The following is a 16,624-nucleotide window of genomic DNA, read 5'->3' as shown; positions in this document are numbered from 1 at the left end:
TTTAAACTAAATTGATAGCTTGACAAAAGAACAAGAAACTAAAAATTGATTACGTGCATGGAGAAAGCGGATGTATGTCTCAAACTCTAGAAACAGAACGAAAGAATTGATAATGAAGATGTGAAGATTCTTTAGATTGATGGGGATAAAACACTAAACGAAGGTCTCAGTATTCTTAGATGGTTTTTGAAAGAAAAAAAAATGTTTCTTTTGTTGTAATATTTTTATTGAAAAAGTTATCGAACTTTGCTAAGTGGATTCAGAATTAAAAACTGAAAAATACATAAAAAGTAAAAATAATACATGAAGCATAATATTTTGTTTTTCTATGAAAAAAAACAAAGTAATGATAATATTCTATAACTATACCAATTGTTTAGATGCATGCAAGATTCATGGGTTTGAATGCTAACCATAATAATAACAGTATAGCTTTGTACAACTTTGACAGTTATCAATCATAAAACATTTATCAAAAGCGTTACAAAAAGTTTTACTCTCAGATTTTTAGTACAGCTTCTTTGTATAGCTCTTTTTAACAGTTTTGCACTATTCCGATAAAGCTAACAGCTCCAGCTAACAACTTAAAAATTTGTACAGCTTTTGGTTACCAATCAGACCTCATACCTTCCCTAACGGACCGGAAGAGACAAGTATGATTTCCTCTTTTAAAAGTAATTCAAATTTTTTATTTTATACTAAAAGACAAAGTAACATGTATAGAAGATCTTTGCACTTACAAAAGTTTAAACTTCAAGTAACATGTTGATGTAACAAAAAAAAAAACTTCATGAACATGTTGTAATTTTAGTTTATGTTTAAATTTTCTTGATGTTAATTCAACAAGCTTGATATAGAAATGGACTCCTCTATTAATTGATTGAGCCACTACTTTATAATCTCACCTAAAAATTTAGAAACTATATTAGATTGTGGGAAAAAAATAAAAATCTTTTTAAAAGTTTTACATTCATAAAAAAAACATTTTTTAAAAAGATGTTATTGTTTCAGCCTAAATTTGAACTGAAAAATTTGGCTGCCGACACATTGTTATACATTCATAAAAGACTATAAACTATATAATAATTATTTTAAAAAAATGAATATAAATTTCAAAACAAAAGACATCATTAAATCGACTCTGACGTTTTCTCTCCTCCTGGTACCTTCCTTCACTTTCAGCCTCTCTTTTTCTCAGCTTCGTTCACCAAACTATATATCTCCCTCTCTTTCTCTTTCTCCATTCAAAAAGTCTCTATCAAACTTTTGATGAAGGATCTATAAATTAAACTAACAAAGTCTAAGAAAGACCCACTTATTCTTTTCAGTCATTTCTGTTGTACAAGATCCAACTTTCTTTCATAATTTCAAAAAGAAGATACATATATATATAAGTAATGGGTTCTAGAACCACCATTTCGATTCTTGTTGTTCTTCTTCTAGGGTTGGTTCAACTTGCAATTTCAGGGCATGACTATAAACAAGCTCTAAGCAAAAGCATTCTCTTCTTTGAAGCTCAGAGATCAGGACACCTCCCTCCTAACCAAAGAGTTTCATGGCGATCTCATTCCGGTCTTTACGATGGCAAATCAAGCGGCGTAAGCTTCCTTTTTTTTAACAAAATGAATTGAGACTCGTATAATGCTACTTATTACCACTATTCAAAACTTTCTGTTCATCGGATTTGTGCTCCATATTTTTTTTATCTAATCAGTATAATACAAAAAATAATAATTAATATAAATATATATTTTACATTTTTTTTTAATTTTCTTAAATTATTATAAATAGATTTACCGCTGTTTAGATCCATATATAAAGTGTTGACTTTCCGTTGACCCATTATTTAATCAATATGATCAAAATCTAAGCGTTTGGATGGTTTTGGCCACCTAAACGTCAAAAGGAGCTGATTTTTATAACGTTTAATTAATAGTACTACATTATGTTTATTTTAATTACATTTTCGAAAAAATTTGAGCAGGTGGATCTAGTGGGAGGATATTATGACGCCGGAGACAATGTGAAATTCGGGCTTCCGATGGCTTTCACGGTGACAACAATGTGTTGGAGCATCATAGAATACGGTGGCCAGCTGGAATCCAACGGCGAACTTGGCCATGCCATTGACGCCGTTAAGTGGGGAACTGATTATTTCATTAAAGCCCACCCTGAACCTAACGTTCTCTATGGAGAGGTAACAATAATAACACTCTAATCACTAATCACTTTCTTTATTAATTAGACTAACTATATACATAATTTCAATTTGGTTATGGTAATTATTTTGTAACTCATGTGAAGGTAGGAGATGGTAAGTCGGACCATTATTGTTGGCAAAGGCCAGAGGAAATGACTACTGATCGTAGGGCTTACAAAATTGACCGGAACAATCCCGGTTCGGATCTCGCCGGAGAAACCGCTGCCGCAATGGCTGCCGCTTCCATCGTTTTCCGTCGCTCTGATCCATCATACTCTGCTGAGCTACTCCGTCACGCACATCAGGTTCTTGAACCCTAACCAAAACTGAGAAAATCGAGTTTCAATTCCGGTTTAGTGAAACCAATTTTAATTAAGCACATTGTTCTGTTTATACAATTTTCAACTCCTTCCGTGATGCTTGATTGCAATAGAAGGAATTATAAATAACGTTTTGAATTAGTTAATTTTGGCTAGGTGCAAAAACGTAGATAGTAGAAATAACCTTCTCAACTCATAATATTTACGATTGTGCTACTGATCCTAATGCAATTCTTATATTGCCAGCTATTTGAATTTGCGGACAAATACAGAGGCAAATATGACAGCAGCATTACCGTGGCACAAAAATATTACCGATCCGTCAGCGGTTACAATGTACTTAACGCAAACTCTCTTAAGTAACTAACGAAAACATTTGTTGCTAGCTATTGATATTTTACTAGCGCAATTTTGTATAACCAGGATGAGTTACTATGGGCTGCTGCGTGGTTATACCAAGCAACAAATGATAAATACTATCTAGATTACCTCGGCAAGAATGGCGACTCAATGGGTGGTACGGGCTGGTCGATGACCGAATTTGGTTGGGACGTTAAGTATGCTGGTGTTCAAACCCTTGTGGCCAAGGTTAATTCATTTACATTTAAGAGTTTTCTCGGTTTGATGTGGTTTACTTGATTTGGTTTTACTAAAAATGTATAAACCGATAATTTTGGTTGGTTAATAGGTTTTGATGCAAGGAAAAGGTGGAGAACATACTGCTGTGTTCGAGAGGTACCAACAGAAAGCAGAACAGTTTATGTGTTCGTTGTTAGGTAAAAGTACAAAGAACATTAAGAAAACTCCAGGGGGTTTGATTTTCCGACAAAGCTGGAATAATATGCAGTTTGTCACGAGTGCTTCATTCTTAGCCACTGTTTACTCCGACTATCTCTCGTACTCCAAAAGAGATCTTCTTTGTTCTCAAGGAAACATTTCTCCATCCCAACTCCTAGAATTTTCTAAATCACAGGTTTGTCCCAACTTTTTCTTATTTTCTTATTCTCCCTTTAATCTGAAACCAAAACAACAATATAATTCAACTTGAAATTGAAACATAACACCGGGAAAATGCTTTTAGTCAAGTAGTTAAAAGCCCATCTCTATGGTTTTCTCTATTGGAATTTAATTGTAGATAGTCGTGTTACCATGCGTAGTAGGCTTTAGTTATATGTCGAATTCGTCGATCCGAATGATCTAAATAATAACATACACTATAATTTTTGAGTCTTTGATGTCAATATCAAGAATTAGGAGTAGATAATAGCGGATAAGACCAACGTGGGGTTAACCTAATGGTAAATCTCTCGAGTAGAAGTGATGGATTCGACACCTGTTGGAAAGAATCTCTTATCCAAAGGCGATGAATTTAACGTAATGTGAGTCCAGGTCTTCAGGCTTGAACTTCGAAATATTCAAAATAAAAACAATAGCGAATAAGGGTACAAATAGTTAATTCAAGTATATATATACTACGAAAAAATAAACCTAAACTAATATGAATTCAGGTAAAGGTCAAATCCGGGATTGAATATTTCGGCTATTTTGGAGATATTTTCATTAATTTTACAAGGTTAGTTAGTCCTAATGGATAATTAGGATATCTGCTACATACATAACATGTTCCATTATATATCCTTAATAAATAGAAAATGTATCGTGAAATGGATAACCTGTCTAAATTGGATTATTGATCAATTAATTAAAACTACTATCAGGTGGATTACATTCTTGGAGACAACCCTAGAGCAACAAGTTACATGGTCGGATACGGAGAGAACTATCCACGACAAGTTCATCATCGTGGTTCGTCTATTGTCTCCTTCAATGTCGATCAAAAGTTCGTTACTTGCCGTGGTGGTTACGCCACATGGTTTAGCCGGAAAGGAAGCGATCCAAATGTTTTAACCGGAGCTCTAGTGGGTGGACCCGACGCCTACGATAACTTCGCTGACCAACGGGACAATTATGAGCAAACCGAACCAGCAACTTACAACAACGCGCCTCTTCTTGGTGTATTAGCCCGGTTAATTTCCGGTTCGACCGGTTTTGACCAGCTGCTTCCCGGTAAGATTTAAAGCATTATATTGTTTTGTTAAAAGTTTTATGCTTCTAGTCATGATTAACCGTATATGTAGTGAACTAATTAAAACCCTTGGTTTCAAGTTCTAGTCAAGTTAACCGGGGTTATTACTAACCGAATTCCTATTTCAGGTGTTAGTCCGACTCCAAGTCCGGTTATCATAAAACCAGCACCGGTACCACAAAGGAAACCGACAAAACCTCCTGGTTTGTCATATTTAGATTTCTTATGCCAACATCGTGATATACCAATTTGATTCGGTATAAGAAATTAAACAATTTGCTTACTTTTTTGTTATGTCTATAGCAGCTTCTTCTCCTAGTCCCATTACCATATCGCAGAAGATGACAAACTCATGGAAGAACGAGGGAAAAGTGTACTATCGATACTCTACGATATTAACCAATAGATCTACGAAAACATTGAAAATTTTGAAGATATCAATCACCAAGCTATACGGTCCAATATGGGGTGTGACGAAAACCGGAAATTCATTCAGTTTTCCATCATGGATGCAATCTTTACCATCAGGCAAAAGCATGGAATTTGTCTATATCCACTCAGCTTCTCCGGCAGATGTCTTGGTTTCTAACTATTCTTTGGAATGATCAGTAGAAGTGTCTCGGTGTGTGATACCGGTTTACTAACTTGTAAACTAGTTCACCTGCTTTTGAATATATTGGGTCTAGTTTTTACCGATTGGTTAGATTTTTGGGAGGATGAGAAAGAAGAATTCTTTAGCTTGTACACATAGCGAGAGATTTGAGACTATGACATTAGGATTAATCTGTTTCTTGTAATCCAAGAAAGCCTTTGCACCTTTTTAGTTTTTATTTTTCTATTACTATAAATCAATAATTTATACGTTATAAATAGATTCAGTTTAACTCAGTAATGGTAGATCCATGATTTTTATTTTTTTATATTGTACATAAAGTAAAAGGATATGTTTGATTCATACTTCAAGTATAGCATCTACAATATAACTAACGCCAAAAATATAACCGTTATTTGCATTTCACAAAACATTTTCTCAACTACAATAAATTTAATTTTCACAGAATATGCGTCAACATATAATAATACTGTATGCAATACTTTTAATTCCAAAGTTATTTTGCATATATAAATACATTTAGGTAGTAATTTATCACTGAGGAGAATGACAAAACAGGGGTGTCAGAGACAAACTCCCAAGAAAATTACATTCAAAATAAATATATAAAAAACAAGGGAAAATAACAGAAGAAATTAAAATAAATACCAACACACACACACTAGGCTTATAAACAAAGAAAAAAGTATATCTAGAAAAGAAAGATGTAAAATGGAAACTTATAATCGGGAGAACAAAACAAAACTTATAATAATAATAATAATAATAATAATAATAATAATAATAATAATTAAGAATCGCAAAAAAAAAAAAAAAAAAAAACTAAGAAACGGTAGAGCTTTTGAGATCAATAACAATAACGTTTATATTTTCTTTGCTTCCTCTTGCAATTGCAAGCTCTGCCAATATCACTGCAGCCTTTGTCGAGCTTGATTCACTTATACACCTGTCAAATGTTTTAGCCAAAAAGTATCAGATTCATAAATCTTATTGTAAAATAATCTTAGTTCACACGAAAACAGAGAAAAGTCGATATTAATCTTGAAACTCACATAAGTCGTTAAATATATTAGACAAAAAAAAAAAAAAAATTAATATTCCTAGTAAAGAATCTAACCCGTCTGGTGGTAATTTGCCGTAAAGACAACGTTTCACAAGCTGATATGTGTCATCGTCGGAGACAACGTCCCATAGACCATCGCATGCAAGTACAATAAAGTCGTCTATCTTTTTTCGTTTATGGATCTTTAGAATTTGCTCTACACCATCCTAAAAAGGTGACAAAAGATATTTTTGGTTAAGTACTAAAATATAAACATGGACCAACACACACTAGGCTTATAATTTTTTTTTTTCAAATTAGAAAAAACATTATAGCATCATTTTATTTTCATTAATTGACCCCAAAAAAGAAATAACTAAAATAACAAAAGGTTACCTTGTGATGATGGATATGACAGAGAGGCAAAGCAACTCCGTCGTGAGAGTATAAAACCACCCTTGCGCCGCCACGGCACAACACAATCACTTCCTCTTTTCCGACTATCGTAACCACCGCGGAAGTGGTGGTTCCCACCGTCCCTACCGCCTCGGAAAAACAGGATTTCATAACTTTATTCCAGTCCGCAGCCACCCCACGGCCGTGGCATGCTTTCACCTCCTCTTTCACGAGCCGACGCAGCCTGTCCTCAAAGAATTTAGCGAGCCTAAGACCGTCGAAGATTCCGAAAATGTCATAAGACGGAATCTCGTCGACGACGGTGGAAACGGCGGTTGTCATAGCTCTCTGTCGTCCCATGACTGAGACTACACCGTGGCCGGCGTTTGTTTTTCCGTCTTTATCTTTAATTGCCACTTCGGCCATTAGTGCATCGACTAAAACGTGTGTTCCTTCTGATGTCCCAACATCTCCTATAAGATACATGTAGAAGAAACTTTATTAGTCCTCGATGGTGGAAAAACATTGTTGTAATGATGTTTTAAAATAAATTTTGTTTCGATAAAACCACACTAAATCTGTGTTTATTTTTATGTTGTTAAGACCTTAAACAAAATAAAAGTAAATATAGTTTTTCTTCAAGTATGAAATGTTTTAAAGAATTATTTAGAATGAACAATATTTAGAAACACTCTTGAAAATTCAGAAAACAAGGAAAATTAGTGTCTTTCATATCTAGTAAAACTACGTACCATTGTTTTCGATTTTTGGTAATTTTACAGGTCTGTCCTGACCGCCGACGGTATATCCTGAATCAGCCACTCTTACCCTCTTGCTGTCGCCACAGTCGCCGTCTTCGGCGATTATGGGTAGAGTAGTATCCGTTTTCATGATAACAACTCCTCTTTAAGTGTTCGAAAACTAACACATCCGTTGAAGGCAGAAAGTATTTTATATACCTAACACATGCTTATATATATATACACAAGCTCTCTTGTCGTGTACTATTATTAAAAATGAAAAAAATTAAAGAAAAAAACGTAAAAAAATGAAATGACGGTCTAGAGACGGCCACTTCTATCGTGATACGTTTTTTCATGGAACAAGGAAAGCACTTAAATAGAAACCGTAATCTAGACATCTTGGTAGACCACATTGTTTGTGATTAAATATATATATATATTTTTGTCTGCTAGTCAAGTGGTTTGCATGCAAGATTGAATCCGTCAAATTAAAGAGTCGGTGGGAACATCGAAGATTTAGCCATCGATCAGGCTAATAAATTCTGACTTCAATAGTACTACTAATATCTTCGGGCATCAATCAAAGATTATAACAACTCTTTAACTATCCGTATTCAAACCTAAAATTATAACAACTTTAAACTTCTGTAAATTCAAAATAATATGTTAGTTATTTATATTTCATGCCAAACAAACCGCCATCAATTGATGCATGTATGTGACATAAAATTTTTTTTTTTTTTTTAGTGTGTGTGAATACTATCCAAAGTACTTAATATACATATTGATAAGTGACAGAGAAAAAAAAAGATACAACTCCATTAACTTATTATTAAATCCAATAAAATACGTAGTACAATCAATTCATTAAGTTTTCTATTCTTGTAAATCTTCAAAATCTAAACCTGGTTGAGAAAATATCTGTTCTTTTCCATCGATAAGTATTCGTCGAATAGTTCAAATGCGCCAGGCAATTATAATTATATACGTTAAATGTTAGTGGAAATAAACAAAAGAAACATCATTTGCCTGCGAATGGAGGTCCGTCCACTAACGGACACATATCACGAGTAAAAGACACACGTCTGTTACATAACTCTTGCATGTATAATTGTTCGTCAAGTTGCATATGTTTCAAAAAACTCAAATTAAAAGAATAAAGGAAGAAATGCCGACAAGTCGACAACAATACTAGTTTTATGAATGGATAGGTACAACATTTTAAACTTTTCTTAGAATTTTCTCTTTTGAGGATGATTACTTGGAATATATGAGCAGGGATAGTGATCAACCCAAAAATCCAAAATGGGTTTCCTAGGTATTCCGTTGGTCAACTTTATGCAGAATTTATAAAGATATCATGAAAAAAAACTCCTATAATTGATAAAAATAATTCTTGGGCTTAACAAAAAAAAAAAAAAATTAATTCTTGGGAATATTTTCTTACATTTTCCTATAAATGAAAATTGAAAAACACGTCATTGAATTTTAAAAAGTAAAACTTATTGCCGAAAGTTATTCAAAAGAAAAGAAGAATATATTATTGTCCTTCGTATAGACATATTAAATAAAGGAAAAAAAGAGTTCCTGACCGGTGTCTGATTTGTTATGGGATCGCTATCATTTAACCAATGAGCAAACCGGTCGATAGCATTCTTAAAATAAATAAATTATAATTGTTCTTATATATTGGGGTCGAATTTTATTGATTTTTCAGTATATCTGCTAACGGTGGAGACTCGGAAATTTAGAATGTGAATGAGGATTCAAAATCTAAGCAATTGAAAAAGTGGAGTATGATGGTTTCGTTACGTGTCTATATGGGGTTGGTTTGTTAGATTGACCGGTCCGGTTTGTTGTAAAACGAAAGTCTCGATCAAATAAAAAAAGATCACATGACGCTGTTGCAACGGTCGTCACATATAAGCTGATAAAAGATAAACCGTTTATTGTTCATTATTAGACCTCAAGGACAATGTCACGTCACATTTCCTCTCCTAAAGGGTTTTCTTACCTTAAGTCTTTTATTACTCAGACAAAATACTATCTATTGAGAACATGAAGTCACGATCGAATACATTATTCAATTAACCAAATGGGAATGATCAAACAAGAAGAATTAAATAATGAGAACCGTTTCTAGCTTAGATTGTCCACCACTTCGCAATAATGTTTCTTTTTGTGACTCTAGCTTCCCACTAGATTGTTATAATCACTCTCGAAGCATACCTATCAATATATATACCATGGCTCGAATATTTTTCGATAAATATAATAATGAAAATGGGATGGATATGGATCGAGATATTGATGGATAAATGATACATATTAAAGCTATTTACAATCATTCGCCTCACTTAAAGAGATCTGTGAGACTGTGACATCTAGGCTTTGTCTTTGGTGTTTTTACAAGTGAACTAAGGATACTTGTTTAAAATTGTAATTTATGGTTACAATGTGTCTACGGCTTTACGCAAGTTGCTTGTTTGACAAAACAGAATGCTGACAATTCACACAGTTAAGTAGGTACAAGTTTTTGTTATTGACAACATTCAAGATGTGTGTGTGTTTTTAATATGAGTGGTGACATAAGGACATTTAATTCATTGAAACTTTAAGAAAAATATTATATGATTCGATTGCGTAACACATTAACAATTAATACTGTATATGTTAAAATAAAGAAACTTCATTTTAATTTTTAGGAAACGTAAAATTCTGTAAATAAAAATAACGAATTACAAAATAAATCGACATCTTTGAAAAAACTCAAATTTTGTCTCATAAAAATTTAATCTGTTTTCCAACAAAATTTACTTATTAGTTACATTCAAATCCATTAATGAAATTTACTCCAACTGATTGCGAGATTCCGGGTTCAAGTTTGTACAAAGTCTGGAACCTTAATAATGTAGGAACTTTAAAAAGAAGAAAAACTTAAGACATGTTCTAGCATGTCAAGATGCTATGTAACATCTCAAGATATTAATACAAACTTATTAAGAGTAAGAGAACAACCATATATGAAGCAGTCATGTCTTATGCAAAAGAAAGAATGAATTAAATAAGTAGAAGAAATTTACTGTCCGGAAGCTAGACTTTCCTTTGTTGTCTTGTACATTTCATGGATCACATTCTGTTAAATAACACCAATAGAAAGAGAGTTTAAAACCGAAAATATTATAAGCATAATATCGCCTAAAATGTTTAAAATTACCTGATAGTATTTGAGCAATTGAGGCCTCTTCTTTTTGTAGGTTGGAGTAAGAAGGTCTCGTTCCATGTCGAACGCCACTGGTTCCAGATGAACATCTTTTATGATCTCAAAACCCTTCAACTACAAACGCGGAGGGTAAACAACCAAAACCAAAAACTCCAAATAAAGAAGAGAAGAGAAAAATAAAGAAACCTTGTTCTCTTTGGCTGTTTTAACGAGTTCTCCAAGTATGAATGCTTTTGCCTTTGCGTTTTGGCAGATGGAGTTGAAGTCTCCATTCACTCCATTCTCCACAGCCCATCGTTCAAGAGTTTGTTGGGCCGGGTTAGCGATTGCGACAAGGAAGGACTCAAAGCTGTTTCCATATACCCATATCTAATAAAAACATATTGATGAAGATGTAAGAAACAATATTCTTAGGAATCTCACATGAGAGTAAGAGGAGATCTAGAGTCATATATAAATGACATACAATATACTCATTGCCAATTAGTTTTGACTTGGAAACCAGTGAAACATAACAATTATAAATCAATGGGGTAGAGTTCAACTTACCGATTCAATAACTTCTACTTGACTGTAGACATTTTCTAAATTCTCAACAGCGACATACTCTCCTTGCGCGAGTTTGAAGATGTTCTTTTTCCGGTCAATTATCTTCATGCTTCCATTTGGTTGCCACTCACCAACATCACCTGGTAAGATACACATAGTTAAATTAAATAAGGTAAATAAGAACTGATATTTAAAATGCTATATATAGGAAAGCAAAATGATCAAAGTGTTGAGGTTTTTAGTAACCTGTGTGCAACCATCCGTCGATAAAAACCTCTTTTGTGAGGTCTTCACGTTTGTAGTACCCTGAAAATAAAGTTTTTCCTCGTATGCATATTTCGCCTCGCGGAGTACTTCCAAGAGCATCATAATTCATTTCCGGGACAGATTCAAGGCGTATATCGACGTTTGGCACGGGTGGACCAACAGTCCCAAGCATGTCTAGTTCGTCTGGGAACGTTGCAAAAGTTCCAGCACAACTCTCAGTTAGACCTACAAAAAAAAACAATCATAAGATCGAGAGATTATTAGCTAATTGAATCTCTTCCAGGTCTAAAGGTTTACCATATCCTTGTAGAACATTACAACATGCAACAACTCTTAGAAAAGATTCTATGTGACTAGCGAGAGGAGCCGCTCCAGACAGAATAATCCTCACATTGCCTCCAAGTCCTTGTTTAACCTTGAGAGAATGATTATGAAAAAGTGTTGAAGTCTCAAAAGAGTTTCAGATAGTTATTTTTAGAGACTACTTACCTTGTTGAATACAAGTTTGTCACAAAATGGAGAAGCTGCCACATGAGACTGTCCTTTCTTCATATTTCCAAATTTACTAAAGAAGAGTGAGTGTGTTAGATATTTAGATGCGTTTAAGATCAGGTTTAGGTGACAAACAAAGGACTTACTAGGAAAAAGCAACATCAAACACCTTCTTTTTGAAGAAACCACCACCAGATAGTTTCTGCTGTAGTCCTGTTGGAGATATATAATAAATTACATATAAGTGGGTTTGAACTTATGAAACCAAGTATATGATGCTCTTCATTGGATGAAAGCATTTTATACAAGAGCTCGAGAAATATTTGATACCTGTGTATACTCGATCTAGGACACGAGGAACGGCGCAAAAGATACTTGGTTTTAGCTCACCAAGGTCTTCAATCAACAATTTGACATCCTAAGGACATAGTATAGAAATATATAATGCATATATTAAAATTTAATAACTAGTAGGAAGGTCAGATTTGAGCTGTATCCACTCACCCCGCGCCAGAAACCAATTGAACCACCTACTTGAATAATACATTCCTCGATTGCCCGATCAAAGACGTGCGCGAGAGGAAGATAAGAAATATACACATCCTTCTCAGATAGCTGATTTGTTTTGCAAAATTCAGTACAACTTAAAACTTAAAAACTGTCGCTTCATGTGAAATCATGACAAATGAAATAAAACTCACGCTTGCATTCACATTCCCTAGGAAATGCATCACTCCAGTAGTTATAGTAACAATGCTTTCATTTGAAATCATAACTCCCTTCGGGTCACCAGTTGTTCCGCTAGTATACATAATCGTGCATATGTCGCTTGGCTTTTTAATGGGAAGCTCATATTGCTTACCCTCACCCTGTTAATGTCATTGACAGAATATACATTATACCATATTATATGTGAATGATCATTGTTAAAGAAGCAAATAATAGTCTCTTACCAGCTTCAAAAACTCATCCCACGAATGTATTACCAATCCCAATTTTTCAGCTTCTTCTTTTTGTTCCGGTTTGACACCGCCAAAGCTCACAACAGCTTCATTTTCGATTAATCACAATTGATCATTAGCATCACAAGTATACCAAAAAAAGTAGTGAAAGGTTCAATTAGTATTACTCACTCTTCATATATTTTGTTGAGTTTGGACAAGTCTTAAAAAGCTGGTACCCAAAAGGGAAAAAGGGGTTAAATTATCATAAAAAAGTGTCAAAAGCACTAGCCTATCTCAAGAGTTAAAAACAAAGTTGCAATAATACCTCAGGGATCTTCTTCTCCTCCACGAAAGCAATTGAAACCTCTGCATGAGAAATGATGAATTCCACTGCACCAGCGCCTGTGTTCAAAACCAGAATGTTACTATACTCGAACACTCAAAAGAGTAGAATCATCCAAAAACATGATAAAGGTTGGTACATTTATACCTAACGTATCGTATAAAGGGACACAATAAAGGCCATGTGCATTACATGCCTGCATCACAAGTGCACTATCAATCAAGTCAAAGTAAAAACAATGAATGCTCGTATTAGCAAAGATTATACATTCCAGTACATACCTCCATGCTAATGATCCACTCACAACAATTTATACCATATATACCACATTTTTCTCCCTACATTTCCACATATCAGAGCATAAGAGACAAACTTAAGGAACACTAAAACCATTATTTGAGGACATATGAAAAATATATAGTAAATATGAATTTGAACCTCCTTAATCCCGCAACTACGTAGAGAATTTCCAAGTTTTATGACAATGTCGTATACTTCTTTGTATGTTTTCCACACGTACTTTCCTGCCTAAGAATTATAGAAAAAGGGCAGAAAGATATTAGCTATCCTCTCGAAAACACTAAATCACAAGCTAAATTACAAAACAAATGAAAAGATAACAAGTCACCTTCCCGTTCGAAATCTCACGGCGACCAAGCATTCGATTGTTTGGATACTTCTCAACAGCCGTGCTGCAAGCAGAAGCACGCAATAGAAAAAAAAAAAAACACATTTATTATTAAAATTCAGAAGCTACTGGATAATAATAAAAAGTTAAAAACTTGTTAGAGAAAGAACTATATATCGTTAAACAAAATCTTTAAACGACCGATTGCAATTAATATAGAAGGCCACCCCAAAATTATTTAAATAATGCCATGTACCATGTCAGACAAAACCATCACGTAAGAGCAAGAAAAGAAGCTAAAAATGGATCTTACAAGAATTGACACCAAACAATTCAGTATTCATTCATTTTGAGCCAAAGATATAACTTAGTAATCATTCTTACGTACAAAACATGAAATAAAATTCCCAAGATCCCTGATCGATATACGTTTATCATATTAACATGTTTCAAAATGATAATGCATGCTACACTCTAAATCAAAACGTATATGAGCACACAAAATGTCGTCCAAATAGCAATGCATGGAGAAAAAAAAAAACAATAGACTTAAACAATAGAACACATTAAAAGAAAAGAGATTCGGACCGGAAAATATCCCAGCAGCTTTGGATACCATCGATCGGGTTCGGGAATCCGTTCTGAGCAAAAGTACTACGATAGACAGGACCAACCGAGGGATTTCCATCTGTGGCTTCCTTAGCGGCTTCCACCTCAAAGATGAATCTTTTCTGCGACGTCATTTTGTTCTCTCTCGCTCTCTCGTGGACAGATTGCTATGTTTGAATTAAAAGCTAAGTGATTGAGTGAGTTCGCGGCTTGAAACCCGGTAGTTTAAGAGCATTATCTCCAAGTCGCATTCCAAAAATAGAGTTAAAAGTAGTGTGTTATTCTAAATTTGGAATAACACAATTCATTACTCTATTTTAAGTGTGAAACTTCTTTTTTATTTACAAAGTGATTCTTCAAATTTGATATGTTTTCATTTCATATGTAAAATCTCAGCATTATATGTTTTAGTTTTATACTTGCACAAACTTATATCAATGCATAGAGTTTATATTGTGTGATTATTGTTATCTAATATAGTGCACATATTACATATAATATTATAAAGATTCTATGCTCATGAAAAGTTGAAGATGTCTATAAGTTGTTAAAATTTACTGAGGTTGTGTTTAGATCAGTGAGAATTCTCCTAAATGCTAGATATGAAATAATGAAAACATGCACTCCAATGATTGGAACTTGGCATGGTAGGAATGCAAAAGTCACTAAGGATCGGGCTATGCCATCAGGCTCATCACGGTTTGTATTTAAGTGCATGAATAGCCACTAAAATATAATCTAAATAGCTATTGAAATGCAGTTAATAATGTTAAACAAAATAAGCATATACCAGAGAACAAAATAATTAAATTACAAATGTGATTAAACTTGTCCTTAAACAATTTTCTATAAAGTTCTTTTGGATCAGGTTAATCACATCCATTATAAGAATTGGTGAATCAGATCAATTATACAACGCGTAAGAGTTTATAGAAACGTCTTTTCGAGATGAGAAAGGTTTATTATAGTATTTAGAAGCCGATTTATTATAACTATATCATTATCTGATAATTTTTAAATCCAATTCTAAAAACTAATATAAATATTAAGTTTTGGATTCTGAATTTTTTTAATGATTGGGGTACCACATTGCAATAAGGTTGCAGTTTTATTTTCGTTGAAGACTTCATATTTACAAATGCTTGGCATAATACTTTATTTTGAATTACGGCAAATCATTTTGAGGTTTGAAATACTTTACTTCCATTTGTCATATAACTAACAAGAATGATTAGAATTAATACAAAAAAAGAGAGACAATTATTGGGTTCTTTCAAATTGATAAATTAGTTTATTATAGTATCTAATGATGATTGTTAAAAATAAATAATAATAAATTAATAACAAGGTAGGTTGGTGGTTGTATCATTATAAATGAAATGTGCCAGGATTTTTAACACGGTTTTGGTTTGGTTTAAAGACCCAACTAATCAGACAGAACATGAGCTTGCGTCAAATGTCTTCTACAATGATATTTTATTAGTTATTTTTATACTATAATCGAAATCTACGTCAATACTAATAGAAAAATTCAGACGCCAAAACAATGAAAATCAGATTAGTAAACACTTATCTGCGAAAGATAGGACGTTTGGTTTGTTGATTTAAATTTAAATTTATTACATGATAGCAAATATAGTTCATACTATCTCATTAGAATAATTGAATATTTCAGATTTTGTTATGATCACGACCAAAATTATATTATCAAGAAAACTAATAAATTCTTAGATAAATTCTTAGATGGTTAATCCTCACCATGCATTGCGCGACATATAATTATTAAAAGATGTATTGAGTTTGAAATTGTGGTTTTTGTACCATGTAATTATGTTTAGGGTTTTTGTACCATGTGCTAGAGCCGGGCCTGGGTTCAACTATTGTAACTTTCACAGGTCTAAAGATCTTTTCAATTCCAAAATTAAAACCAAACCAATTTAGCAGCCTTACTATAGGAGTCAACTATCTGTCTCTCCCCTCCTCTCTTTGCACACACACATTATATATATTACCACAATGGCTCCATGATTCTTAAAGATCAAAATCAACCACACAGAAGAGAAAAAAGGAAGAAGAACAAGAGTTTTTTTCTTGGGCATATCCCAAGTTTCCTTTTTCTTTTCTTTCATTCTTCTTTCTTTTAATGTGGGTTCTAAAACTCCATTAAAA

At 33.4% G+C, this 16,624-nt stretch overlaps 3 protein-coding genes across 6 annotated transcripts; 1 reads left to right on the top strand and 2 right to left on the bottom strand.

Moving 5' to 3' along the window:
• Nucleotides 1–1,172: 1,172 nt before the first annotated feature.
• Nucleotides 1,173–5,475, top strand: GH9C3 (glycosyl hydrolase 9C3). Of its 3 annotated transcripts, none has more exons than NM_117175.3 (9): nt 1,173–1,598; nt 1,985–2,197; nt 2,305–2,505; nt 2,767–2,856; nt 2,944–3,108; nt 3,209–3,493; nt 4,239–4,587; nt 4,735–4,809; nt 4,910–5,475. In NM_117175.3, exons 1-9 carry the CDS (start codon nt 1,398–1,400, stop codon nt 5,209–5,211), a joined length of 1,881 nt encoding a protein of 626 aa, NP_192843.2. In that variant the 5' UTR covers nt 1,173–1,397; the 3' UTR covers nt 5,212–5,475. The 3 variants fall into 3 exon arrangements, with proteins under 3 accessions (NP_192843.2, NP_001328090.1, NP_001328091.1); NM_001340701.1 differs by having other exon boundaries at nt 1,184–1,598; nt 4,913–5,455; NM_001340700.1 differs by having other exon boundaries at nt 4,735–5,475.
• Nucleotides 5,476–5,764: 289 nt separating this feature from the next.
• AT4G11040 (Protein phosphatase 2C family protein) lies at nt 5,765–7,609 on the bottom strand. 2 transcript variants are annotated; one of them, NM_001203771.1, is made up of 4 exons: nt 7,410–7,609; nt 6,658–7,130; nt 6,234–6,523; nt 5,765–6,041 (listed from the first exon to the last, which is right to left on the bottom strand). In NM_001203771.1, the coding sequence occupies exons 1-3, from the start codon at nt 7,546–7,548 to the stop codon at nt 6,479–6,481; spliced, it is 657 nt and encodes a 218-aa protein (NP_001190700.1). In that variant the 5' UTR covers nt 7,549–7,609; the 3' UTR covers nt 5,765–6,041; nt 6,234–6,478. The 2 variants fall into 2 exon arrangements, with proteins under 2 accessions (NP_001190700.1, NP_192842.1); NM_117174.3 differs by having other exon boundaries at nt 6,011–6,165; nt 6,337–6,488; nt 7,410–7,590.
• A 2,675-nt stretch (nt 7,610–10,284) lies between these two features.
• Nucleotides 10,285–14,641, bottom strand: AT4G11030 (AMP-dependent synthetase and ligase family protein). The gene is made up of 19 exons (NM_117173.2): nt 14,435–14,641; nt 13,847–13,910; nt 13,657–13,746; nt 13,500–13,556; nt 13,366–13,414; nt 13,201–13,277; nt 13,065–13,104; nt 12,885–12,979; nt 12,633–12,800; nt 12,436–12,546; nt 12,262–12,349; nt 12,078–12,144; nt 11,929–12,004; nt 11,737–11,854; nt 11,419–11,664; nt 11,173–11,312; nt 10,810–10,992; nt 10,618–10,737; nt 10,285–10,536 (listed from the first exon to the last, which is right to left on the bottom strand). Exons 1-19 carry the CDS (start codon nt 14,587–14,589, stop codon nt 10,480–10,482), a joined length of 2,001 nt encoding a protein of 666 aa, NP_192841.1. The 5' UTR covers nt 14,590–14,641; the 3' UTR covers nt 10,285–10,479.
• Between the last annotated feature and the right edge of the window lie 1,983 nt (nt 14,642–16,624).

Source organism: Arabidopsis thaliana, chromosome 4 (assembly GCF_000001735.4).
Source record: "Arabidopsis thaliana chromosome 4, partial sequence".
In the NCBI taxonomy this organism is placed as follows: Eukaryota; Viridiplantae; Streptophyta; class Magnoliopsida; order Brassicales; family Brassicaceae; genus Arabidopsis; species Arabidopsis thaliana.
This window is presented reverse-complemented; position numbering and strand designations above follow the sequence as displayed.

Excerpts from the sequence above, each read along its gene's own strand:
- AT4G11030 (NM_117173.2), bottom strand. The coding sequence starts at position 14,589 with ATGACGTCGCAGAAAAGATTCATCTTTGAGGTGGAAGCCGCTAAGGAA. Across the intron at positions 13,747-13,846 it reads GTGAGATTTCGAACGGGAAG|GCAGGAAAGTACGTGTGGAA; the intron begins GTGACTTGTTAT and ends TATAATTCTTAG. Across the intron at positions 12,547-12,632 it reads TAGGGAATGTGAATGCAAGC|CTATCTGAGAAGGATGTGTA; the intron begins GTGAGTTTTATT and ends AAAACAAATCAG.
- AT4G11040 (NM_117174.3), bottom strand. The coding sequence starts at position 7,548 with ATGAAAACGGATACTACTCTACCCATAATCGCCGAAGACGGCGACTGT. Across the intron at positions 7,131-7,409 it reads ACCAAAAATCGAAAACAATG|GAGATGTTGGGACATCAGAA; the intron begins GTACGTAGTTTT and ends TGTATCTTATAG. Across the intron at positions 6,166-6,336 it reads GGCAAATTACCACCAGACGG|GTGTATAAGTGAATCAAGCT; the intron begins GTTAGATTCTTT and ends AACATTTGACAG.
- GH9C3 (NM_117175.3), top strand. The coding sequence starts at position 1,398 with ATGGGTTCTAGAACCACCATTTCGATTCTTGTTGTTCTTCTTCTAGGG. Across the intron at positions 2,198-2,304 it reads CTAACGTTCTCTATGGAGAG|GTAGGAGATGGTAAGTCGGA; the intron begins GTAACAATAATA and ends ACTCATGTGAAG. Across the intron at positions 3,494-4,238 it reads TAGAATTTTCTAAATCACAG|GTGGATTACATTCTTGGAGA; the intron begins GTTTGTCCCAAC and ends AACTACTATCAG.